At 44.6% G+C, this 27,890-nt stretch overlaps 1 protein-coding gene across 2 annotated transcripts in view; it reads left to right on the top strand.

Annotated features, from left to right (window-relative positions):
• Positions 1–3,659: 3,659 nt before the first annotated feature.
• LOC121613174 (XK-related protein 7-like) overlaps positions 3,660–27,890 on the top strand; it is a 61,807-nt gene continuing 37,576 nt past the window's right edge. For both annotated transcript variants that reach the window (XM_041946466.1, XM_041946467.1), the window contains exon 1: positions 3,660–4,267. In XM_041946466.1, coding sequence (XP_041802400.1) covers positions 3,660–4,267 — 608 coding nt within the window. The remainder of the gene's footprint in view (positions 4,268–27,890) is intronic.

A 27,890-nucleotide genomic window follows, 5' to 3' on the forward strand; every position in this document is an offset into this window, starting at 1 on the left:
AAAGCAGTGAAACGCGCCGTCAGACATATTAATGTATTCAGCAGCGCTTCAATTAGAGCGAAACTCACCAGCAGGAAGGACTGCTGGGAACCTTTATTCATCTGCACTCATCGTTTAGGTCGAGTTATCGTACGTTCTGAGCAGCATGGACCTGTTTCCTGCTCAAACATGTGCAGCATATATGCGGTGGAGCTGCTGGTAGGAGGTCAGTTTGTCGTCTGTCCATAAGCCTGAACAGCATTTTGATTAAGTTTAAGTAAATAAAGTAAAGTTTATTTACTTTATTGATGCCAAGACTGGGAAATTATTCTCTGCTTTTAACCCATCACTGGGGAAACACACACACATGCAAACATGCACCATGCAGTGAAACACACACAGGAGCAGTGGGCTGCAATCAAGCGCCTGGGGAGCATATTGGGGGGGGGGGGGGGGTTGAGTGCCTTGCTCAAGGGCACATCAGCCGGCTAATGGAGGGGAGGGAACACTCCACCACACCCACATTTTTCTGCCGGCAATCTTCCGACCACAAGCCGCTTCTCCAACCTCTGGGCCACGGCTGCTGTGCACAGAACTGTGAGTGTTTTTATTACGAGGCATTAATACACATGAGCGCTCAGTGATTCAAACCTGCATCTACTAGAGTTCTGTCACCAAGTCAAGTCGTTGTTTTCAGGGATTTCTGTTAAAACAGTTTGTTTAATGTCGGTGCTCAGAAAATGAATTATTAACAATTTCATTCAAAAAAAAACCAAAAAAAACAGGAAAAGTGTTTAAATTGTTGGATTAATTGATTGTATTGCCTCCCTCCCTTCATAATACGAAGGTAAACTATTGATGCTCACAGGACTTAAGTCTTTGCTCCTTCCATTACTGATTACAAACTTTTTAAACCTCCACAAACTTGTATATTTTATTTCAGGGTTATTTTGGCTTTGTGAGAAACTTTGCATAAAACTTTTAATTTCTAACTGTGGTGAGAACGTGACAGCTCTTTCTCTTCAGAGCAGAAACTCAGCTCTGTTTTTCTAAAGTGTGTCAGAGTCGGAGCCGTGATGATCTGGGATCTCTAATTAGTTCCCCTTAGCCTCAAACTCATAATGGGCATCATTTATAGAAAAAAATATTCAGACAAATCTGTGTTTTTTTAATATATGCTGTGAAACAAAGACCAAAATACTTCCAGCTTTGAATCATACAGCACCGAGCCGTTAAAAGCCACCTGGGAGAGTAATTTCAGTCTCTGTTGTTCAGATCATTTAAATGTTTGGGATATCTGGGTGTATAGATTTTATCAGCAGCTGCCGTCCAATGAGGAGCGTCTCTGTAAGGAACTGAGGCTTCACGCTGACCCGTTTTTAAAACATCAGGTTAGCCCCTGATTCCCGAACAACATCTCAACTCATGAGATAAAACTGAAGTTTGAAATTCATTGCATGGAGTCCATGTCTGTGTCTATCAGGACTCTTCATGCAGCCTCGCTCATTTGCCAAATCATGTTAGTCTCCACATCTGGGCCAAACGGGGCCTGGGCCCAGAAACGCTGCAGATGTGGCCTGCTGAGGTGGTTTGTTAGAGCAGCGATAGCTTCAGATTAGCAAACCGGGCTTTGTATCTTGTTCCACAGACATTTTGGATTGACCCCTGCTCAGATAAGCCCCGCTCAGCCCCGATGTGGAAACACGGTGGCTGATTAGTTTATCGAGGGCAGCGAAGCGCGGCGCCGTAATTCACCGAAGAGTTTTATTGGCCATTCTGCTCAGAGTTTATGGAATCTTTTCAATTAGTACAGTCACTGCTGTAAACAGGCCGCTTGCTCTGTGTCTTGTCAGCTTTATGCACCGCTGCCTCGTTACAATCAGACAAATACGCTTTAAAGAGCCTGACGCTTAAACAGAGGCAGCCTGTGGGGTTAGAGGGCTGCTGGTCCGGGATCAGCTGAGGAAGAGGGGAAAATGGTGAGAAATAAACTCCATTCGTTCTTTTCTTAATGGCAACAAATCCAATGAAAAGCGCAAACAGCACCGAACTGATCCTGTGAGCAGGTGTTGTGTTTGTATCTTTCTGATTCCTTCGTGCTGCTGAAGTCCTCCGTGGTCCAGAAACTGCTAAAAACGCACCAAGGTGCCCCCCTGTTGTACCTTCATCACCATGAACACACACCCTGTACTTAAGTCCCGCACACACCATCCTGCTGCCACAAAGAGCACCAAATGTGGATTAATCCGCCGCTGAAAATAGTCCCCAACAGATTCACTATTTCCTCCTGTTGGAGTGCTGTTTGCTAAAAACTGCAGTGCCTGGCTTATTTAAAAACAATAAATGAATAAATTATTAATTTGTCACCTACATAAGATTAATTATAGTCTGCCGCAGAGGCCCAGCCACAACGTCACCAGCTTGAATCGATCTGAAGACCTTTGTTGTGCCTCTCAGTCACCGCCTGTCAACTCTCCACTGTCTGTAGAAACTAGCATGTGTATCCACACCTGTTCAGACCACTAGAGTGTGTTTAGTTTTCTCATAATGAGCTATCGTATTCAACACCTTCAGAATTTTATAGAATCCATCACAAAACTTAGATGTAATTATTCTAATAAAATATATTTCCACACCTGGAAATAGTCCTGATTGTCCCGAAGAAGAAAACCTGAAATACATTCATGTTTGAAGCGAATACAAAGAAGCTTTCAGAGGCAGGTAAGCAGAGTGTGGAGGGTCTCCTCTCCCTTTTCCCTTTTGTGCTCCTGTTTTCACCTCTTCCTGTCTTCTGTCTGAGCGACATCACTGCAGGGCGTGGCCGACAGGTCGGTCCAGCCTCCTCTCTGATTGAGCGCAGGTGTGCATAGGTGTGCTCGATCAAACAATCACGACCGCATGGCTACACAGTTTATAAGTCCTGGAGAATCATCTGACTGCCGGTGTGGTAACAGCAAAGACGTCTTCATGCCCAGTTATCTGACCTGTTCCTGTGTTGTGTGCTCAGGTGATTCCAGTCATATCCCTTTAACCTTTCTGCTCCAGTGAGGCAGCAGACTGGTTTTACTGAGGAGCTCAGATGAATTCATCAGTCAGCCTCAGCAAACCTTCCTCTTAATAAAAGAAACCAGGAACTGTCACTGAGCTACTTTTGGAAAGCCTGCTGGACGCGTCGTCTCATCTCTCATCGATTAAAGCAGGGCCGTGAATTTGAGTCAGTGCACATTTGACATCGAGGGAGATTCACTGTGCACCGAACAGTGGAAACGGATTCACGGTGGAAACCCTGAATCTCCTCTCTGACCCTCAGCACGAGCAGCGGAAAAGCGTCTTAATGAGACTTCAATAACAGTCCTGTCATGTGCAGCAGATTCTGCTGCAGAGACGGGGACTGAGACTGGGACAGGTTTAATGAAAGGAGCGCAAAGTAAAAAGCCCGCAGGTCCGAACTGTCCGCAGAATCATGCGTCCGCTCGCTGAAAGGCGTGAAAACGTCGCGCTGGTGTCACGGTGTTAAAAGCGCTCTTAGTTATGATGCCTCACAGTTAATTGGCTGATGATGAGGCTGGTTATGATGTAATCTCTCTCTCTCCTGCACGCAGCCAGCCCCCTCCCCTCCGCTCGCTCTCTCTCCCGTATCCCCACCTCTTTCTCTGTCTTTCTCTCCTATCCTAACCAACATGGCCGCTAAGTCGGATGGAGCAGCGGTGTCTGTGGAAGATGACAACACGCCCAGGAGCCTCTCGGAGCCGGGGAACCCCGCCGCCCGGCCCCGCTGCAGCGCCGCCGGCGGGAAGCCCTACACCCTGCTGGACTGCTGCTGGGTGCTCTGCGCCCTGCTCGTCTTTTTCTCCGACGCCGCGACCGACCTGTGGCTGGCCGCCGACTACTACCTGAGAGGTGACTACTGGTGGTTCGGCTTGACTCTCGTCTTCGTCGTGGTGCCCTCCGCCGTCGTCCAGGTATTGAGTTTCAGGTGGTTCGTGTACGACTACTCGGATCTGAGCGGCGGGGACGGAGCAGCGAGCGGCAGCGGAACCGGCGCGGCGGCGGCAGGCGCGGCAGGCGGAGCGGCCACGGCGGGCGACAGCACTTTAAGCACCAAGGACAGCGACCAGCGCGGTGGGTGCGCGGTGGCGGGGAACGCCGCGAACGCTACCCCGGTTTACACATCCTCTGCCCCTCCTGCGACCGCAGGGAGAGTCGGGGCCCCCCGGAGGTGCTGCACCGTCTGCATGTGGGTCTTTCAAACCGTGCTTCACGTCCTGCAGCTGGGGCAAGTCTGGAGGTAAGACCGCTGGGGATGGTGTGGGGGAACAAGAGGGGTGTGCGTGCGTGCGTGAGCGCGTGTGTGCATGCGTGCTGGTGTGTGTTTAACATGCGCGGTGCACATGTGAGCATCGCATCCCCACCACGATCCTGCTCCGGAGATGTGTGTTTGTGTGTGTGTGTGTGTGTGTACGTGCTCGTTACGTGTGTCTGCGTGTGTGCGGGCGTCCATGCCCGTTCGTACGCATGTGTGTGCGCCGATCCCCCGAAATATTACCTTTCCTTCTCATCCGCTGGTGACAGAAATGTGCAGAAAGAGTGAGATTGTTTTTTCCACGCAGCTGAATTTGCAGCCTTCACTTTCACGCTTCCAGCAGTGAGAGTCAGAAACAGGGAAAACTCCCACGAGCCGCTTCGTCCGTCTGCCCCTCTTGTCCTGATTGTGACAGAATCTGGATGGTTGCATATGGTCGCCTGAGCTCTAACATTCCGTCCCTGGTTCCTCTGTCTGTCATGGTCCTGACATGTTGACAGGAATATAATCAAGGCTCTGTGCTTCAGATCCCGCTGCTCTGCTCCTCTGGCTGCTTGTCATGTTGCTGAATGTTGAAATCTTTTTTTTTTTCCTCTCCACACTCATGTAGTTTTTGGATGCGAGCATCAGTGAGACAGATAAAATGTGAAAACAGAGGATGCACGGGCCAAATCTTTAAAGGAGCATTCCACCCGCAGCACATCCAAACCGGTGTCCTGATGCTTCAATGTGAGACAACATGTTGAATATGAAAGTTTCACAACACCACAACTCTCTAGAAATGTGCATGTTTTAAACACAAGTAGCAGCTTCAGGTTCACGAGTCATGAATTTGTCAGTTCGTCACAGATGTGATGTGAAATCACAAGAAAATCCAGTAAGAAATAAGATAAGAACTTCAGCTTGATGTACGAACACGTTCGCTGTAATCACAAGCATGGAGTTTGAATGCAGCATCTCGGCTGTAGTTAAGTCCACCACAGTCCAGCGTGACTGGTTTCCAAATGAGGGTCCAGGTCGAGTCCAGGCGGAGCCCAAATGTTCATAGTGAGAGGAAATAATACATGTGCTTAAATGTTGTTTGCTAAAATCTTCATAACAACACTGAAAAACATATAAGTTTAGAGAAAACATGATTATATTGGAGGTCAAATGTACTTGTTTAATGGTACAAGATACTAATGTTGGAAAGTAACTAAATACATTTACTCAAGTGCTGTATTTAAGTAGAATTTTGAGTCTTTTCTTTTCATGACGCTTATTTCCAGGCACCTTTCAGAGGGACGTACTCTGCTTTTTGCTCCACTACATTTACCTGACAGCTGTAGTTACCGGTTCAAAATAAGAAGAGTTTACATCTTATATCTTAAAAATCAGTTACAGTAAAGTATGAAACTGGTGGTTTGCAGCGTTTGTGGTTTGTGACCCCACAAAAAACAGTGTTTTGTCAAGAGTTCCACCACAGAGACATTTCTCTTCTATACTCCTCAGATGTCACGACCCCCTCCACTTGTCTGGTAACACTTTGGAGGGGCCTGACCCCGAGGTTGGGCACACACTGATGCAACAGTCCAATAATGTCAAATAATTCAGTCATAGGGGTTAATTTTCTGCAGAATAAGTACTTATACCATGATCCATGGCTGATAATACCTCTGTACTCCTACTTAAGTATGTTTTTAAATGCAGGACTTTTACTTAAAGGAGTATTTTTACATTATGGTATTAATTATTTTACTTAGGTAAAGATTTTGAGCATTTTTTCCACAAATGCAAGCTACATGACCTCTGAAACATGTTGTCTTTCTGCACATTTTTGCATGAATCTAGACGTCTGGAATAGCCACGTTTACATTGCAGCGATGCACCAGGTTATAAGCATCAGCTGCACTTGTAATACTGAAGAGTTTTGGTGAGCCGACATGTGACTGACAGCAGGGCAGCTGGTCTCGTCTGCTGCGGGAGCAGCTACTGATGCCGGGCAGGAGAGCTGAAACTGACCAGCAGAAAGACAGAAAGACGTCAGCTGGACCTGGACTGGACGTCAGCAGTGGGACGACAGGAAATAGTTGAACGTCTGTGTTTTTCAGAATGGGATGGTTTCCAGGGGTCAGTTCAGCAGGAAGCTTGTTTCTCCTCGTTCTTGTCGTGTTAATGTGGAAACTTTTAGAAAAAAAAGATGATGATTTGATGATCTGACAGGAGTACTTCACTCTTTTAGCAGGAAGGTTAAAGGTCACCGGAGCGAGAAATAGACACGTGTCCTGCTCAAAGACACTAAAACAACAAAGGAAGGATTGATCGCGTGAACCTACCCTGGTGGTGATTGCAGTGATTTCTACCCCTCAGACAGGGTTTAAGTAAAAGCCCCTGAACCACCCGCTGCTGACCTCTGACCTCTGACCTCTGAGTCAGGATAGGAGAAGACAGAAAGACCCATTTTTTTTTTTTTTTAATGATGCTGCATCAGCTAACTCAGAAATAGAGCATTCACACGAGTATAATTGCATGCAGCCTCAGTAATGAACTGCATTAATGAACAACAATAAGATGCTGAGAGCTGGAGAATGAGAATGAGTTGGTTTTAATGTGATAGCTGCTGCCGGGAGTGTCGGACAGTGTTCAGCGGGACTCGGATTCGATTGGCTCAGTTTCACCAGATCCAGATCTGATCTGAACGGCTAGAAGATTCCTGCTTTCTCAGTTCACGTCTGGACAAACGTGATTTGTTCGACCAAATCGGATCTTGCTGTATGAAACCTGCACGTGAAATGCATTTCCATTCTCGAGGCTGGAAGCTCGTATCTCCAGCCAGTTCGCATCGTGGCAGCAGGAGGAGAAGATGCTGAGACGCAATGATGGAGAGGAAGACGAAGAGCTGAAAGAAAGTTCACTTTGAGGGAAATAGATCAGTTTCTTCTTGGTAATTAATCGGCTGTCAGGGGATTTGGATACCTTGTTGTGATTCTCACCTCTGTTCAGCTCATGATTTGGCCCTCTGTGCTGCTTGCTGGTCCGTCACTGACTACAATCCCATCATATTTCACTTTCCTCACCATAGAAACAGCAGCTTCAGTCACTGGTTCAGATACTTAAAACAGTTTGACACATCGTGAAGTCGTCATCGGGTGGAGGCTGATGGGTCATTGGATCTGTAAAGTGTCTGATGTGGACACCAGAGACCCCCCTGTCGACTTGACTACAACATCTCACTGACCTGAACAGACTTCTACATGATTTTGTAACCTGGCTGCAGGGATTCGCTCGCATTCAGCTTCCAGAGCACTGATGAGGTCCAGCACCGCTGCTGGGTGATCAGGTCTGGCTCACAGTCGGGGTTCCGGTTCATCCCAAAGGTGGTGCATGGAGATGAGCTTGGAAAAACCATCTCTTTATAAGAGTTATTTGTTGTCTTGGTGCCAGAGTCTCTGTGCTGTAAACGAGTTTTAGGAAAGCTGATAAACAGAAGTACCGGATGCATCTTTAATCTCCGTTTAACCTTTATTCATTTAGAGAAGATGAGCAACACCTTCTTTGCTGCATAGCCAGCTCCTTTAATATGAAGACTTCAAGTTCTTCATAGAAATCTTCGAGGGTTTTGGTGCATTTTCTGATTTAGAATCTGACTGAAAAATTAAAGCTCCACTGAAATGAAATTAGTTTCTGTGACAAGGCTTCGCCGAACATCCACTGAGCCCTTGTTTTTTTTTTTTTTTTTTTTTTTTTACAATTCAGATCATTGGATTAAGGAAAAATCCCTGTTTTTGCTGACTTTTATCTTTCTCCTTCTTTGTCCTGCATCTCCCTGTCAGTCATTAAAGGATAATCTGTGTAAACGCCGACAGAGAAACAGCAGCTTCTCCTGGTTACACTCAGTTTTACATCTTGTTTTCAGCAAAGGGTTTCTCTCAGTGATCTAAAACATCAAGGTCCGGTGTCAGTCTCATTTTCCCGTGATGTTCAGCAATCGCAGGCGAAAATCCACCTCAGAAGAGGTGCACAGACAGTATCACAGCATGCACAGGAGCAGGACAAAGCCCACAATGCACTGCAGTATGAAGCGAGGCTGAGGCTTGAATCAAGGTCAGCTCACCTTTTCCTGACCGGAGACTCTTCACGCTCCGCTGTTGGTATCACTTTCTCTATCTACGCTTAAAATCCACAGCTGAAAAGCAGCAAGGTCGCATCTCTTTATCTGGGGCTTGTTGAAAGGCATTCTGGGAATTGCAGGAAATGTGTAACTGAAGCAGATGAAGTACATTGAGAGAGCGACGGTTCACCCAAGAGGTGATTTCAGCTTGTGGAGCGGCATAAACTGCACGAGGATTAATTGAAGGTTTTCGACTGAACTCGGCTCTCGGTCAGTTACATTCACCAAGCGAGAGCTGACGTAGTCAAACACAACAGTCCTGCAGTGAATCCTGCCTTCATGAAGGTCGTGTTGTTCAAAGAGGAGTTGATTCAACTTTATGATCATTTTGGAGGATGCAGTTTGTGCTGCTGTTCAGTTGTAATGCATCATACAGAGAGCTTTTACCCTCATTGATTTAAATGGGGTGGACAAAATATCAGAGACACCTGTGAGTCTAACACAGTTCAGTTCATGGGTACCACAAACTGCGTCTTCCAAAATGAATCAGCACCTCTGGAGCAGTTTCCTGGACAACGGCAGAGGAAGGGAGGATTTATTGTAATGCATAAGACTGCTTTCACTACATGTAGCTAATAAACTGCTAATTGACTGTAGATTTAAAGTGACCTTTATTAACCTCTATTGTTAATCAATACAAATGAGTAAACCAGCTATCTGGCTCAAATGTACTCAGTTTAATTGCTGATGTTTAATGTTTTGGCTAATAACTCATTTTAAGCTCATCAGTATCACCAGCATTTAACCGCTCGTCCTCAGAAATGATGCAGTTTTCTTCAGCAGCCGTATCGTTTGATCTCCAGCCTGCAGGAGCGGCGCTGGGCTGTGACGCACACTCAGGATTACACTGTTGTATGTATCATACACAATCATTAGCAAAGGAAGAGATGTAAAAGGCTGAAAACATTTTTCTTTACTTTTCATCAGGTCAACATTTCAACATGTCCAGTTCTTTACTGCTGTATGACCATGTTTCTGTACCGCCATTACTTTGGGCAATAATTAGAAATGTGACTAATCACTTTTAATTAAATAACACAATTACAATTATTGGAATTTTAAAGGGCTTGTTAGTCATTCCTTTTGTCTTAAGTGATAATAGTGGACAGCAGACAAATGCAGCCTGTTCCAGTTTGTGTTATATTGTCCTCCGACCTCATGGTGGCGCAAGACAGTTCAGGCAGTGTGAGTTCGCTTTTCATCGTAGTGATTGTAATGTTTCTAATATAAATGAATGAAACTTGGGTTTGACAAATATAATCATGCAGTCCTCTGCTAACAAATCTTACTGTCTAACCAAGATGACCGGTTAGCTTAGAGGCAGGAACGCTGGTCGCTGCTGCCCCCTGGTGGTTGGGAGTGTTGGTAACTTCTATCGCTACAGTGAAAATGGTTCCAGGGAAGGACAAATTATGATGGTTGTCCCACACTGCGCAACAGCAACACTTGAATAGTATAGCAATGTGTGCATTAATAAGAGAATTGAAGTAGACATTTAAAAGTAATGCAGAAGTTATGCTCCCCAGTAACGAATTACTTGTACATGCAATCACTGATAAAGTAACTAAATTACTTTCGAGAATTTTTTTGCACCTTGCACAACAGTGCATATTAAAATTATTTTGACTCATTGCCATCATCTGTTCTTTGTGCTTAATGCTAATTAGCGAATGTTAGCATGCTAATATTATAAACTATGAGGATACATTTTGTTTTTATTTATCTCTGTATTTGAAAATAAAAAAAAAAGCAGTTCCTCTTTTCCTGATTGAAAAGGTTTTGGAAGAAATGTCTTCAAACAGTCAGGTAGACACACAGAAAGCCTGTGAGGGGGACAGAGCGTGGACAGATGGACAGACAGGTGCAGGGACCAATAAAGCATCATCTTCAGTCCTGCCGGCTCTTCAATGGTCGGCCAGCGTTGCAGTTTTTAGGACAATCCAATTGGTTCCTGTCCGTGCCAGACCAGATCAATCAATCCCAGAGAGAAGTAATTGAATCGGTTCCAAATGGTCACTCAGCTCAGGTGGTCTGACTGTTAGTCGTGTCCGTCCGGCCGTGGCTATTAATCAGCCCGAGTAGGTAACTGGCAGCCTCAGTGTCGCTCAATATGCTGAATCATGCAAATCTGTGTGTGTGTGTGTGTGTGTGTGTGTGTGTGTTCGAGGGGGTTGCTTCACTGTTCATTCATAAATGAAGTGACTCTCAGTGATTATTGCTCTTACTTTTCATTTTAATTTCGGGGGCTGTCACTCAGTGTCTCTTTAGGTGGTGGCTCCCCGGGGAAACGAGCAGTTGGCAGCCATGTTGGAAAAATGAAACTAAAAGGAAAAATGTCTGCAGGTCCTGCTGTCAAATCTTTTACCTTTGTACTATGTTGGCATCTATCGACGAGTAAAACATAACTTTTTCACCCCTGAGCTTCTTCCCCCCCTCTGTCAGGTGTTTTTTGGAGGCCAGAGCCAAACACAGACATGTGGTCCTCCTGATCCTTTATTCTTGTTCTTATCGCCCCCGTTTGTCTTTGCAGCCCCTTTCACTGAGCCCTGCACTGCTTTATCTGTGATCTACTGCAAAGGCTTCCATGATAAACTGAGTCTCATGTGAGAAAAGAGTCGGTTTGATGACGTTCTGCTGATGCTTCAGTTCGTCTGAACGGTTGAACTCTTGATTGACAGTCGGCAGATATTTATGATTACGATCCTTCTTGGACCGTGTCCCAGCTCCCCTCACGTTAACGCCGAGGAGGTTTAGAATAGAGGGAGCTGAGTTATATGTAGAGTAGGAATAATCTGCTTCGTTATGATCCTGCAAAGGAAACGCCTCGTTTTTCCTTTGTGAACAAAGCATTTTGCTGCTCGCAGCCACAAAAAAAAACCAAACATGGAACCGAAAGCAAGATAAAGAAGATAAAAATAAATTTCAAGTCTCTTTAAAACATTTCATTTCCTCTTTGTTCACTTTCAATGGCAGAAGCTGCCGTTTGATGTCTGTCTGTGCTCATGCTGCATCGTTACAGCTGCTGCACAATGAGAAAGTCTGCAGCAAAAGTGAGAAACTGCGTATTTTATTTAGCTAATTTTAGGGGGTTCAGAGATGACATCATAATGAGGGGGAGTTTCCTGACGGGTGATTAGCTGCAGGTGCGACACACCTGAGGAGAACAGGAGGGAGTTTGTACCATGTTGAAACAACAATGTCTAGGTCCTGAGCGGCTGTTTGGCTCGAACTCACCGTTTTTTCATCGTCTGCTGCCAAACGAAACATGAAGCGCCTGCAGTGAAGCGAAGATCCTGCTGGTCCAGAGTCAGGAGATACAACCAGCTGCAGCTCGCAGCAGCAGACTGTGGGAACATGAAGTGGGAGGTTGGTGTCTTTCAGTTTATGAGTTTAAATGCAGCCTTGTATCACATTCAAGTCACAACAGAACGCCGCTGCAGGAAATTAATAGAAGCAAAACCTTGACAAACCGGTCGGTTTATTCAATGAACCGCGTTGCTGCAGAGGCAGACATTCAGGTCTGAACGGGGACGTTTGCTGCCGTCACCCTGCTCCTCTTTCCCCTGCGCTGCGAAACAAAGGCCGACAGATCATCAGAACAATCATGAACTGCAAAGAGGATTTTTGTTCAGGATCATGAGACGTGAAACTTCCAGAGTCTAAATAACAGCTGATCTTTAAAAAAAAAAAAAAAAAAATCCTTCATGTCTTTAATTACTGAGGATTTCTCGGTAGAGTCGAGCTCCGACAGGGCCGACGAGGTTTCTTTGCGGTTTTTTTTTTTGCGCTCAAGGTCTGATCCTGCAGCATCCGACAGCCTGCAGGGAAATGACTGAGAGAGTCATGAAAGTCACAGACAGACAGATGGACAGAGTGATAGACCTGTAGAAAGACAAACGTAAGAACAAAATGTCCCTTTTGTCTCTGCGGTCAATATCTTCCCCGCGTTTTTCAGACACGTCGGAGCTACTTTCCAAATATTATTAAATGTGACGTAATCTTTAACAAATGAGCGACTGTGAAGTAAAATCGAAATGCTGGAATCAGACATCTGCCTGTGAGGATTTCAGCTTTTGAGGGTCCCTCAATGTGAATTTCCTCTTTTGTTACGGCGGCAAATCTAAATTCTGGCACTTCTAGGCGCCAGCAAACCAAAGTGAAACAGTATTTATACCAAGATATCTTTAAATGGATGGAATAATGGAAACATGATCTGAAGAATTATCTGGTTTGGAGCTGAAACAATTGATAGATTTATTGATTAGTCACCAAACAGAATTTAATCCTCAACTATTTGGAAAACTGAGTAATGGCTTCAGCCATTTTTAATCAACTTTGAACTGTTGTCTGAACAGCAATTCAAATACATGAAGTCTGAGAAACTGTGATAGACAGGATTTACTATGTTTTGTCATTTCATACGCTGAATTATAATCGATTAATGAAAGAAGAGCAGCAGATTAATTGATAATGACTGTCTGAGACGTGTTTTTAAGATGGATACAGACATTCATTTTTGTGAATTAAAAAACTTTTTTTTTTTTCCCCCTTTGGCATTTCTGTACTTCAGCACCAATTAGTTTAGTCTGGAAAGTAAAACACATCTTCCTGTTGGTGTGAAAAGTTGCTGTAATGTTTAAAAATGAAAATATAAGAAGAAGAAAGTATGAACATGGTGGTGTTTCTTTGTGATTCAAAAAACGAACGTAAAATAATAAAATTAACACTGGAAGGTAAAAATGAGCTCTGTCTGGGCTCCTGTGGTGAGTTCAGCGTGCCCTGCATTCAGTCTGTCAGGCAGTGTGCCGTATCCATCTGAGGCGCACTGTCACTGATAGCTGAAGGCTGATTGGCCGGCCTTTGTAACTGACTGTGATGTGTTAACCTACGAGCTGCTCCGCTGTCGATGTTTGCGTCTTTGAGCTCGTGTTGGCTACCAGCAGGTGAAGGAGCCCGCTGCATTTCAAAATTTAAAATTTCTGCACCGTGAATGCACATAGGTTTATGTAAAATTCAATAGGGTTATTGATTATGAACAAAAATATGCCTGGGGGGGAGTTTTGATGATCCACAGCCTTCTGCCTGCCTGCCTGTCTGCCTGGCTGCCTGCCTGTCTGTCTGTCTGTCTGTCTCTCTGCCTGTCTCACTGTCTGTCTCACTGTCCTTCTGTCTCCCCCTCAGTCTGTGTTTCTGACAGATGTTCTGTCTCTCTGTACGCTCTCCTGTCTGTCGGTCCGTCAGACTGTGCTGAATAATTCACTACAGCCCTTGAGGGAGCTGTCAATCAATGTGTGTGTGTGTGTGTGTGTGTGTGAAGGGATGTAGCATTTCCTGTATCTGTCTCTGTCACTTGCTCTCTCTCTCTCTTTCTCTGCTTACGCTATATGTCTCGCTGCTTTTGCTTTTAGTTGTTAGCCTAAAATCAACAGAGGTGGGGTGGGGGCGGCGTGGTGGGTGGAGGGAAGTTTGAGACGTCTGACACATGCCTCTCATCCCACCTTCATCATCCTCGCATCGTGTCTGTGTGTGTGTGTGTGTGTGTGCTGTATGTAGGGCATGCACTCAGTCAGTGCGTGTGCCGCAGCGATGCGTGTTATTAGCATGTTCCCTGCAGGTGGGCACATGCAGTAGGCGAAACGTTGCCGGCTAAAGGCATCAACACTTGTTAACCAGCCACCTCCATCCTCTGGAAGCACAGAGTGCTGGGCCGGAGGGCTTGTTCAGGTGAATATTTGAACCTGATCTGCCTGATTCATTGATCCTTTATCTGAGTGAGGTATGTTAGAATCTATGAGTCCGACCATGGCTCTGAAATATCAGCGGTCTAACTGCGCTGCGTATTGATAAATCCGTGCTGCTGTCCGTGGTGCTAAAGGAGTAGACGGATTTGTAATTGCGCCTTTTTCTCTCAGTTCCTTCGTCAGTTTCATCTTGGCTCCATAATATTCTCTACATTATAAATACTCAATTCTATACTATATTGTAGCCTGTATATTCTATAGAGTAAAGTAAAGCAGCACCATGTAGTTGCAGAGGAGCGAGAGGATCATAGAGACACACTGCTGCCTGTAGTATTCCTATAATATCTATATGAACATTCAGTAGCATCTGCTGATTATACACCCCCAGACCCAAATGTTTTAGTGGAGACATGACGACAGAGAGCAGTAGTTAGTGCAGGATTAGGGTTTGTATTAAGCTGGGTTTAGGTTTGGTCTATCTCCTCAGTTATAGATTAACAAATCTGTGCACACTCGCACAGAGTTTACACACATATTAAAGTATGCAACTGTGTTTAGATAATTTATTCACAGATACAAAGTGAAAGCATGCACACGTTAATGTGCACCAAAGCTTGTGTATAATTCTGGTTCTTCAGTCCCAAAACCAGACCTGTGGCCATTAAACCCTTTAAACCAGCAGATTGTGATGCTCTAGAAATAAATCAAATATAGATTAAATTCCAAACGGAAGCCTACGCACTAATTAATTCATTGTGAAATAAATGCCCATTTTGACTGTTGATTCTCATTTCATAACATATCAGCAGCTTTTTGTTTTGTACTCAACTCATGCGACTCCCCTGAAACCGCAGTCAGCAGCAGTGAGACCTAGCAGCCTGTTTCTGTGGTTGATTTATCAAACTAAAGACGTCACCCCGTTAACTCATGAAGACTGAGCAGCAGCAGTGTCAGACAGACGCGCTAACATTGTGCAATCAAACATTTTTAAGGATTTTCGATCGATCGATAGAATCCACAGAATCCGGACTGGACTGGCTGGACCGCAGAGTTCGGTGTATAAACATCCTCGGCAGAGGTTTCAGCCTCTTGAACAGTGAACCGCCTCGCGGCTTGCTCCCGGTCTCGGAGCTGCAGTAATGACCTAGTTTCTCCTCAGGGATCAGGAAAGTTGATCTTGTTTTACAGCCCTTTGCTCCAAATTAACTGCTCAGTCAGAATATCTCCAGTTTGCCATTTGAGTTAGATCATTATCAGCTGATGGATTGGGAAAAGCAGCCTGTATTTTAACATTTCTGCTGGTGAATGGAGGGTTTTATGGTTTGAGTCAGTAGCAGCCAGACGGAGGGAAAGTAGCTGCCCCCCCCCCCCCCCCCCCCCCCCCGACGCTGCCTACGTGCTTCTTTCACTCGTCTATTTGCTTTTGCATGTGCAGCTGCAAACCTTCGCAATTATTGTAGATAAGTGTGAATCCTCACTGATGATTGGCTGCCGGCCCGTGTGCCTGAACAGTTCAGTTGGTGGTCAGATATCTTAATATCACTTTATCGCCCTCTCAATGGGCTCCAATTTGAGCATCCATTTCAGAGCACGTCAAGTCAGATTCGTTTGTGTAGCTCAATATCACAAATTTGTCTCAAGGGGTTTTACACTCTGCGCAACACACGACACCCTTTATCATCAGATCCTCAGTTACAATAAGGAAAAACCCTTTAACAGGAAAAACCAAAGCCAGAAACCTGAGAAAGAGCTGCAGAGGAGGGAGACAGAAGACATGCAGCAGCAACAATCTGCAGGTTCACTCAGTTTAAATCAAACTGTCCTCTAATTAAACAAAGAAAACACATAATTTGTGCAGTGAATCCACAATAAAAAACCATCTTCTGATAACTTTAAGTTTAGGCACAAGAGCGACTTTGTTAGGTTCAGGAGAGGTTCATGGATTGGGGTAGAATTGCTGCTTGGTTAAGGTTATGGGACCTTTGTCATAGTTACAGCAATAACCAAGTCATGATGAGCTTAGCTTCGTACTGAGCTGAACCGAACAGTTTGGACTTGTAACAGACTGAATGTACGTCTGATGCGTTTACTTCCTGTTGTACGTTCGATGTATTTGAACTGTTGTGGCTTTCTCGTTGCCGTTTCCTGCTGATTTGTACAAACTAAAGCATGATAACAACTCACAACGCCGTGAGTGCAGCAGTATGTGGCTTATGGGAACAATCCTGTGCAATACATAAACCAGAAGTCAGTTAATCAGTAACATCTTATTGGTCTTATTGGTCGATCCAGACTCCACCAGCAGTATCAGCTTAAATGGCAGTGAAACACATCCTGTCAGTGAGTTACTGATGCATGAAGTTCAGTCGTGGCCGCAGGACGTTTTCCGTTCTTTCCGTGTCTGTGGAGTTGGTTTTGGGATGCAGCAGTTTTATGTTTAACCTCGACATTCTCCTCCCGGTTTCAGTGGAGATGAAGAACAGAAAACTGGCGATGGAGGGATGGATGTACATAGACGGATATATCTAGATACGTTAGATGTAGTATAATCTGGGACACTACATGGACTCGGGCCTGCGCAGGGTTTGTTAGTTTATCTCTGTGTGCGCTTCACTGATGCATGTTATTAGCATGTACCCTGCAGGTGTGCAAACACACACGCAGACACACTGATTTTTCTTCTCTTTTGGTCTTTGGTTCATACAAATACATTCAGACACGTTCTCCTCGAGTGTGTGAACTTTATGTTCCAAGCCCAGAGGAACAGTTGTATCGCTGTGGATTCTAGTTTTCTCTCTCTGAGCTCTCTGAACTCACACACTCTCTGATCTGTCTCTCTGGATTTTCCTTTATACGTGTGTGTGTGTGTGTGTGTGTGCGCGTGTGCATGCATGTGTGCGTTTGAGAAGAAAATCCTCCAAATGTGAGGACCAGGCTCCGGCACATGGGCCATTTTAGAGCTTGAGACTTAAATTTAAGGCTCCACTTTCATATTTCAGAAACGGTTTCTAGCATTTTATCCCAGTTTCCATGTTGCTTCTCATCTGATTGCTCTGATCACAGCTGTGGTTCATTTTGTTCGTACTTATAATAAACATTTACATGCAGGAAGTGATACATTTCATGCTCTTCAATCGATGTTTTCAGCTTGTTTTTGACATGGGATGTCGAGTACATGGCACATTTGGCATGCGAATGATTAAACATGTGGGAACACTGTTGCTATGCAACTAAAAACAAGTCATTAGACTTCCCTGTATTCATGCTTCAAACATTTTTTTCACCCATTCTTGTTTTGAGGAATAAGAGTAGATGATAAAGGTCCGTTTAATGCTCCTGCTGTCTCTTTAAATGAAAATTTACTTCCTGCAGCAGCACATCTTTGCCCATCAGCCTCTCTCACTCTGGAGACAGGGGGGTTGATGCACTGATCACCATAACTACGTGCAAAATGCCGTTTAATATCACACAACTCTTGATATTTCGCAAAGCTCTGATAAGTCTGACTGAGTAATATGATGTGATTATTGTTGCATGTGTGTTAGCAAAAACCTATATAGCAATAACCAATAGCATTCATTACGAGTCACTCACATTTTAGCTCATGTTTGGTCTCCACCATCTCCTGAGGAAAACATTTGCCTCTTTAGCTGCTAATTGTTTCTTTCTTTACCAACTGTTGCTGAGCGCGTTTGACTGGGTGTAATAGACGAGTTTTGATTAAAACAGCAGACTGCTGTTTGTCGGATGAGCTAAAAAAACAAACCTCCATAGCTGAACGACACAGCAGAGTTGATGGTTTTTCACTACATGCAGCATCTTTCACATCACACATTATCATTTGAGCCATTGTTAATGGGACAAATACTCATTACTGGATTTTTAATGTCATATTTTTAAACAATTTTCAAAGCTGCTGCCAGACTCAGATGAGAAAAAGTGAAATTGAGCACAAAATGTAGCACCAGAAGAAGAACAATACTGAGTTTACTTTCAACACTGGCTTGAAAACATCATGGTGGCTGCTAGTTCTCTAAAGTCTAATAATTATTGTGAGCACAGGTGGCCACCAAGGCTGAAGCATAAAAAAAAAAAACACATACAGGTACTAAAAGCACACAAACAGAAATATCAAGAGGACATTACTGTCCCGCCCACACTCTCTGATTGATAGGTGCTGTCTGTAAAATCCAGCGAGGAAACATCACAGCAGTGAGAGATGCAGCAGGCAACGTGGAGACTAATTTAGACCAGATGTCCTCGGGCGCATGTACGTATAGATTCATATACAACACAAACAGTTGCAGTTCGTTTCATTGCTGCTAATTCACTGTCTCGCTCAGACAGGTACCATCTGAACATCACAATGAGCCTCACAGCAGCTGCTCTGAATCACAGTTTGAACCGTTCGGCTGCATTTTCTGGCTAATTGCATATCGCTCTTGGCCTGCGGAGTCCTTCTTTTTAACAGCGTAGTAGACTGAGAAATAACTGAGTGTTCTGCAGCCTGTTAAACGTAACCTGTGGATCCCTGAACTATCTATTAGAACGCATAAGCTCACATTCCCCAAATGAAACATGAGAGGGATCTGATGTAACACTACCAGCTACATTCAGCAGCATTTCTCGACATGCAGCCTTTGGCCCCCAAGTCTTCAAGCATGTTCTTAACAGCCTGAACACCCTCAGACAGATGAATAAAGCGGTGATCTAATTTTGCATAACGACTGCGTAAGAGTTTAGAATAAAGAAAGCAGAATGCATCTGCCCCAAATGAAGCCTGAGGATATGAATCTTGTATCTCACTGTAGATGGAGGGTCCACAGAGATTCTTCAGTTTTTATTGAAAGTAACATGTTTGGATCTGAATGTAATAGACTGTGACTGTCAGATCCAGATAGGGGTAAAATATGGTGGGACAAAGCTTCTCTTAACAGACCTGTTTAAATCAATGAACACTGGCAATGACTCAGAAACATAAAAAATATATAAAACATAGTAATTGTTGGATAAGGTGCTAAAGGCTAGAAGAACATATTACAGTTTTAGAAAGGTTTTACTACTACAGGCACTAGTGTGTCTCTATGATCCTCTCACTCTTCTGCGACTGCATGTTGCTGCTTGTCACTTTGCTCATGAGGGCGTCACTACTCTACAGAGGCTATAAGCTAAAATGTAGCATAGAATTGAGTGTTTACAGTGACAAGGTGGATGCATTTTGATCATTTGCTAATCCCGCCTTAAATCTCCTGCTGCTCTTCCGTTAAAGACTTGATATAATATTGTAGGTGATGCATGGCCGAACTGAACTGCTCTGATTCTGAAGCACGTTTTTGTTATGGCACACTCGTATGGCTAAAAGTATGTGGACACACTGTGCATGCTCTAGACTTTTTGTCTGGGGCTGTTTTTCATGGTTTGAGCAAATTCCCAGTGAAGCTATATCTTGAACGCTATAACGCAGATGTCTGGGGAAGAGCCTCAACTCTTTCATGATGACGGTACCGAACTCGAACTGGTCTGCACAGAGGCCAAACACCTCCATCCATGACGTACATGCTGTTCACAAAGCTTCTCTTAACAGACCTGTTTGAATCACTGAACAAATCAGAAATGCTGGCAGCGACTCAGAAACGTAAAATATATAACATATTATGGCAAAAGTTGTATAAGGTGCTAGGGGCACCAAACTGAAGGTGAACAGACTTCCCGCAAGTCGAGTAGAGCCGTCTGAGCCTGCAGTCATGTGAACTGAGCGTCCTGGTGTTTGTGTTGGTGATTTACGCTCGCGTCTGATCGCTCTCTCCTGTTTGTAGTGAGGAATGAGGCTCTGAAGGAACAGGCCTGATAAATCAATCACAAACCTACCCACAGTTCAAAGCCTGGGCTCTGTTCTGCTGCTGTTTCCCTCCTCTCTGGACTCGACTCGCCGGGCCTTTGCCCGCTCTCTGTTCTCCTCCAGCACAGCTGCAAGGCTTTTTCTTCAGGAGGGGGAAAAATGAAATAAGATCACGTTTTATTCATTACAACTTTTGTTGTGTTTGAATTCATCCTGATGTTTTTGGATTAGAGTGAAGCTCCTCTTCTTCTCTCATTTCCTGTCTGATCAAATGGAAAAGTAATGAAAACGCTTAAAAGTCCATTTAAAGGAAAGCCGAGTTAAATTTTAAGCACTTTCTTTCGGTTCTGGGAAAAAACATGCAGCAGCTCGTTCATCATCCAGAGCCTCTGAAGTAAATGTGATGCAGTGTGTAAAGTCTGTCAGCTCACAGTTAACACGAGTTTTCTTGCTTTAATTTAAAAAGTACCTTCATTCGAATTGTCAATTAATAAGAAAGCTTTTCTTTGAGCTTTCATTGAGGAATCAGGCCTTTGAAAACCTCTTCAGAGGAAATTCTTGCCTCAGGTTTGACTCTTGAGCTGTTAGAAGTTTTGGGGGATATTTGCTCTGAACTTTTAAAGACTTCTGACTTCATGGTCTTACGGATTAAGAATTATTTATTTTGTTTCCAGATCAGTTGACTCAAGATGGTTTGCACATACACTCGTTCGGACACATTTGGTCCTGCAGATACCACACTTGACATGAACAGAGCAGATGATATGTTGCCTTTTCACCAATGAGGCCGTCTTTTTGGTCCTGTTTGTCTATTAGAACTCAACTGCTGTCACCTAAAGCTTTGCTACAAGTCAAATTAGGTCATTTTTGGCGCAGTTTGCGCTACATATAAAACAGCTTGTGTTCTTGCAGATAAGTCCAACGTATTTAAATTGCAGAATTTAGAAAAAAAGGCTTGGTTTTCATCTGGTTTTCCTCAGTCTGTGATTTGTTCTTTTTAATAGGGGAAGTTCCAGTTATGGTCGGCGAACTGTGACCTGGGGGTGTATTTTCAGCAGCACTTATGCTACTGAATGATCAAAGAAGTGTTATAGGAATACTACAGGCAGCAGTGTGTCTATATGATCCTCTCACTCTTGCACAACTACACGTTGCTACTTGTCATTTTTAATCATGAAGGTGACACTGCTTCATACATTTTTAATATAGTAGAGCACTGAGTGTTTATAGTATATAGTTTAGAGAATATTATAGATGAAACTGACAGAAGGGACTGAGATTCAAAATCTGGCTGCTACGTCATTCAGTGGATGGAATCCGCCCTCGTATCTCCAACGTTTCCTGTAAGGACTTGACACATTATTGTAGATGATGCATAATTAACATAAATAGCTGTACGTCTGAAACATGTCTACTGGTTTGCATCCAAACTTTGAGAAATCCTTCAGGCTTTATCTCATGTCATCCCACAGGAACATTAAACACTATATGGCTAAGAGTCCCCAGTGAGGAGAAATCTGAAGGCTATAACACACAATGATCTTTTAGTGTGTGGCCAAAGTTTGGGGAAGAGTCTTCACTATTTCATCATGACACACCCGCACAGAGCCCTCACCTGACCCCCATCCTCCGGGACAAACTGGAACAGCGACCGTGAGCAGGACCTTATTACCCAACATCAGTGCCGAGCCTCATTAATGATCTGAACGGGAGCGAATCCCTGCAGCCAGGTGCCGAAATATGATGGGAAGCCTGAAACCAGAAGAGTGGAGCTCACAGCAGCAGATTAACGCTTCTGGTTTCGGAATGAGATGCTGAACTGTCACATCTGGGTGGGATGTTCAGGTGTCCACACACTTTTAAATGCACCGTGTCTGACCTAAGTTAGTTTTTGCTGTGATATTCCACCACAGGACTTGTATGTGATTGCAGATTAACAGCATTTCTCTCATTCTAATAACCCGTTTAGAGGCTTGTGCAGCCTCAGTGGAGGTTGAGCTCTCATCTCTGCAGCTTCTATTGTTTTTGCTCTGTTCTGCCTTCCCCTTCTGTCAATCAAACCGGCTGTCGATTGGAAATCCTGACATGCAGACAATAACATCAAATCTGACATTTTCCTTCTCTCTCGTTGTCTCTCTCTCTCTCTCTCTCTACATGACCATCTGTCTCTCCCTCCCTTCACCTCTTCCTCCCTCTCATCTTTCTCTCTTTGTTCCCTCGTGTTTTGTACTTCGCTGGGTGAAGGAGAGAGAGGAGACGTGTCTGCAATTGACAGACAAAATGCTCGTGTCGAGATGTCCTCTTGAGAGAGCGTCCGTATGAGTGTGTGTGTGTGTGTGTGTGTGTGTGTGTGATTTCAGACATCCCTTCATTTAAAAGAGAGAGAGAGAAGTAAAAGAACGAGTGTTTGAATGTGTCGCTAACGAAGCCTCGTGTTGAGGGGGAAGAAACAGAGAAAACGCTCATAATCGTCAGCCGAAATGACGATGGGGTTGACGTGGAAGGATGAAAAGGATGAAGAGTACAATAAAGTAAGGAACAAAGACAGAAGGCAGAGGGAACATTTGAAAACAATGTTTCATTACTGGAGCGAAGAGAGAAACGGAGGAGGTAAAGAAGGAAAAGGCAAAAGAGTAATGAGACGGCAGCACAGAGGAGAATTTTCCTTTAAGTGAGAGCTTAACCTCTCTCTGACTTGTCCCTCTGCAAACTCATGTGTGTCTTTCTCCCTCTGGGGATTTGAGGGGGGACGGATGTGAGGCTGAAAAGAGGAGACGCTAAAGAGGAGAGAGTATCAGGTGGAGGATGAAAGGGCGAGATGAACATACAGACGAGTGGGTTAATGGTGCTGAAGTGAAGTCACTTCACCGAGCATCCGCGAAGTCGAGTCAGATCTGCAGCTTTCATGTCAGTCCAGGTCTCCTCCAGCCGGATGTGAGTATATACAAGAGCTTTGTTTGCCTTCAGAAGCACAATTTTCCTAGTTTCATCAATCTGGATGAGCTCCTGTCCTGGTTTAAGGAAACAAGATAACAGGCCCATTCATCCACACATCCTCACATCTAAACAACTGAGTCGGTCGAGTGCCACTGACTCCCAAAACCACATATTGGACTGTTGGAGAGGGCCAGCGAGAGACGTTCCTTGATATGTCGTTAACTTTAACATGAAACAGTCACAGTTAAGTTCGGTTTAGGCTCCAAAAAACTCGGTTAGGGTGAGGTAAAAATCCTGGTTTACGTTGCTTAAGTAAAAAAAAGAGTCCACACTGACCTCAGAACAGCGGCCTTCTGGGTGTTTGTTTGAACCATCCATCCACCTTCCTCCACTAGAGGTCGCTGCCTGGCAGTACAGGTAAATATGGGTCGTAATAATCCACCTGCACAGACGGCGACGACGTCTTTGCCTCGAAACCTCAGTTGTCAGCCAGAAATGGCGTTTAGATCCAGAGGCTTTTAGTTGCTGCCTGGATTATGATCGCAGGCACATTTTTAAAGTGAAGGAAGCACATTTTTGTCTGTGCTGGGAGTCGATGGCGGGCGTACAAACCAAACACAGTCTGGGTGGTTTAGGCAACACTCTAGCTACGATCAGGAGATGGTTGTTTCCGTTAAATGTTAGAAGACGTGTTGTGTCAGACCTGAACTCCCCCGCAAGCAACGACATTTTGAGTTTTGGAGGTCTTGAAAAACTGATGAATTCCATCAATTCTAATGCTGCAGTGAATGAAGATGCATGAATGTGTTGTCGTGAGCCCTGCTCATCGCCCCTGTCTTCATCTGCTCTCAGCGCTGTGTGCAACATGATTGATCTGGGCATGTGCAGGTTGTTTTACGTACCGTGGCTCACGGCTGCTTTCACGGCTCGTTTTGTGCGCCTACGTGTAGCTATTGTGTGCGGATTTGATGTCGGATCGGCAATTCTCAACGATGAGCTGCTGAAGTGCATCTGCTGCCGGCTCATTCAGCTCAGCAGCGTCTCACATCGTTTCTGTGCAGTAAAGCTGAGAATCCAGCGTCTGTCCATCAGCATGTAGTGAAGACTTCACACACCTTTCTGTTCATGTCAGACCTGAGTACAAAAAAGCTGGGACGCTGTGTAAAACATCAATAAAACAGAATGTGATCACCTGCTGATCCTTTCTGACAGAAACTGACCTGAAAACAGCACAAAGTCAAGATATTTACTGTTTGAGCTCATCAGCGTCATTGGTTTTTGTAAATATCTGCTGATTCTGAATCTGATGCAGCAACACGTTTCAAACACGTTGTGACAGGAGCAACTAAAGACTGGGAAAGATGTGGAACGCTCCAAAAACACCTGTTTGGATCATTCCACAGGTAAACAGGTTGATTGGTAACAGGTGATAGTGTCATGATTGAAAGGCTCAGTGGTTCACAGCGAGGATGGGGCGAGGTTCAACACTTTGAACACATGATTGGATGAAGAAGATTAATACCTGGACTCAGGAAGATGATCCATGTCTCTGATTATTGTCTCAACTCGAGTTCTTCGTTTGTCACCAAAACAAAAGGATATAATGATTAATGATGTAATGATGATGCAGGTCTCACATGTATGATGTGTTATCGTCTCCTCTTGGAGCTTCTGCTCAGACAGTTTGGATGTTTCTTGCCCTTTTTCCTTCCTTTCTCTTTTCTTTTTGTCATTTCTCTCCTTCCCCCTCGTCTCTCTTCAGGGACAAAAAACAATGAGAAATGGGCTGGAGCTTCCTTCGCTCTTCTCACCTCTCCTCCTCCCTCTCGTTGCATCAATATTTCATATCTGCTCTTTTTTTTTTAGCTTGATTTGTTTTGGTCTTGTTGTTCTCGTGTCTCCTCTTGTTTTTTTAACTCGTGTCTGCAGGGACGTTTGCTCAGGAACAAGGAAACATGTTTGAGTGGGGGGGCTTGTCCTGTGTGTGTGTGTGTGTGTGTGTGTGTGTGTGTGTGTGTGTGTGTGTGTGTGTGTGTGTGTGTGTGTGTGTGTGTGTGGTCAGTCCATTATTTACACACATACACTCAAAAAAAAGCCAATTATATTAAAGTACACCTGAATGCATACATGCCCGCTGATCCATGCAGTAATAGAGATCCAGACTGACACACTCACACCTCACACTCACACACACACACTCACACAGACTCAGGTAAATGTAAACCTGCTGACCTGTAACATTGAGAGTCTCATAAATACAGACCACAAGCACACAATCCAGTAATCCCCCAAATCCAATTATAACCCAAACAGAGGCAGGTGCTTAATGAATGAAAGGCTTTTTCATTCAAACTGCAAACAAACAAAAAAACAAACAAACAAACAGTCTCTGTGTGACAAACACATCAGAGTGCAACAGCAAGAAATGAGACGAAATACAGCAAATGCAAAGAAAACGATGAAATAAATGTTTGATGTAAGATTAAATTAGACTGAGAACAGAATTTTTTTCTGGACACTCTGCAAACAATTACGTCTAAAAATAGACAATAATCAATAAAAAGCGGAAAAACATGTGAAGCAACAAGTTCGTTACCAGCAGAGTTTAAACCAGATGAAAATCTGACGATTTATACTTGAACTTCGTCTCAGGATCTTTACCGACAAATCAAAACAGATGCCGAACATGAAAAATCTTTCTCAACCTGCTTCTGAGGATCCCGCTCGTTTTCACACCTGAGTCCATTGCTACACTTTGACCCCTTTATGCAGGGCTTTAAATTAGCACTCATTCACACACACACACAGTTAGTCCACACTGCACACATGATGCACGGTGCAGCAGCTTTGACTCACTGTGAAGAGGCGAGCGCAAGTGAAGGTGTAGCCTCGTGAGGTGGCCGCTCGTGATGCAAATGTCGCTGCGGCGTCAACAGAGGCGTGTCGTGACCCGGGAATGTGAGTCAGTCTGAGACGGACAACAGAGTGGACAAACAATGTGTTCCTCTTTTGGAAGAAATCTGCAGGTGCTGCAGGTCGGCTGCAGAAATGCATCAAACGCTGCATCAAATCTTCACACAGAGAGAGAACAGGTTTGTCCTGAAAGACTGTTTTTATTTTCTTAAAAACATGCACATTTGCATTTTCTGACATCCTTTGTCAAAAAATGTCATGATACGGTCTGCCTCATAATGAAAGTGTGACTAAATGCCCGCGACCGTGCGACACCTGCTGCTTTCGTGAATTGAATGTGTCAGATCTTTTAAACGGGAGCATCCAGGATTGGAGACATTATGCAAAGTTTCTTTTATTTCTTCTGTGCAGTAGCTGTTGGTGTAAGTGAGCCACACTGGGAGGGCTCGCTGAAAGGGAAACAAAGCCTCCACAATTTCTCCATTTTCCACGCTGCTCTGTTCTCTCTTCTTATATACGCCCCTTACAATGAAACTGGCGCTGACAATACAGCCGGCGGTTAGCCCGGCCTCGCTGTGTCCTCCTGTGGCCAGAGCAATTAAGATAGGAAGCGAGGGATGACGGTGAGGATGAGGAGGTGAGAGAGACAAATGAAGGGACGAGAGGGAAACAGAGAGAAAAGGAAATGCAAAATAATTAAGATAGCGAGTGAAGGATGGATGTGAGACCAGGAGAACGGCAAGAAAAAGCTGGGAGATGAGCGGGAACAAAGAGAAGAGCGGGGACAGGAGGGTGAGAATGGCGGACAGACAAAGAGATGATTGGAGCAGAAACAATAAATTGTCCCAATTTCCCATAATCCCGTGCAGTTGTGAGTAAGTGCCCACAGAATGATACGAGCCAATAAGACTTTGGTCTCTGCGCTGCGGGTCACGATGTTCCCATTTCTCCTCTTTCTGCGTTCGCTCAGAGCAGAGATAACAGAGCAGCAGGCGGCCCGAGCCTGCAGCCTGGAACTCAGGGCGACAGCGGCCCAAAGGTCAAGGTCACAGGTTCAAATCCTCCCGGGGACGCCGGGAAGGAGAATGAGTAACACTGGGTTACAGCTCCGGAGAGAGACAATTAAAGTGATGCTGAACTCTGGGTTGTACAGCTTTGTGGACGTGAGATCAGTCCAGATGTTGTCAGTTGTCTTCATCAGTCGCTCGAGTGCAGCATCAGTGAGAAATCTGCTCGATGTTCAGGGAAACTCTCACTTCATGAATGAGAGAAAAAGAAAAATGATCCTTTCTGAGACTTTCAGTGAAGTGAAGTGACCCGAATCGGCTGGAAATGATCCCCCAGATGCAGAAGAAGCAGACAGAACGGACCACAAGCTGCACACATCTGCATGAGCTGATGTTTGGTCACAGGAGGGTGAACTCAGCTTCAGGTTTTTGCATTTTTTTAAACTCATGTCGTGATAAGAGAGGCTACATGCTATGCTACATGTTGACAGGCGGCTGATGACCCACGCTGTGAGATCTCTTCCTGAACCGAATCAAACTGCAGCTGATTCCAGGGCGTGTTCACGCATCACATGTGTGCTGTCGGACTCTGTGTCCACCTCTTTGAAGCAGTAGCACACATGCAGGCTACAAGCTGCTAACAAGTTAACACGCTATGTAACATAATTAATGTTAGCATGTTGACATACCTGATTAACAGTTAGCTCAGAAGTCTCTTCTGATGATGAACGTTGAACCATGTCTGACGTCGCAGAGCTGAGCCTGACGAGCTGAGCCTGACGAGCTGAGCCTGAGATAAAATGACCGCCCACAGAGGATGAAACCTCTCGATGGGGTTTCCTACGGCGCCACCTTCAGGACAAACTTTACTTTCTTTACCTCACGACTGCTGAGGAACAACAGCAGAGGTGTCTTTTTATTTTTCATCCATCCAATAATGTTGCCGTCAGCCACGTAGTCAACATCACAGCCTCGCGGAGGCGCTAGCTGGGATGTAGTCTTTTAGTCCTCATTCATTCAC

The sequence above is a fragment of the Chelmon rostratus genome, chromosome 10 (genome assembly GCF_017976325.1).
Source record: "Chelmon rostratus isolate fCheRos1 chromosome 10, fCheRos1.pri, whole genome shotgun sequence".
Classification (NCBI taxonomy): Eukaryota; Metazoa; Chordata; class Actinopteri; order Chaetodontiformes; family Chaetodontidae; genus Chelmon; species Chelmon rostratus.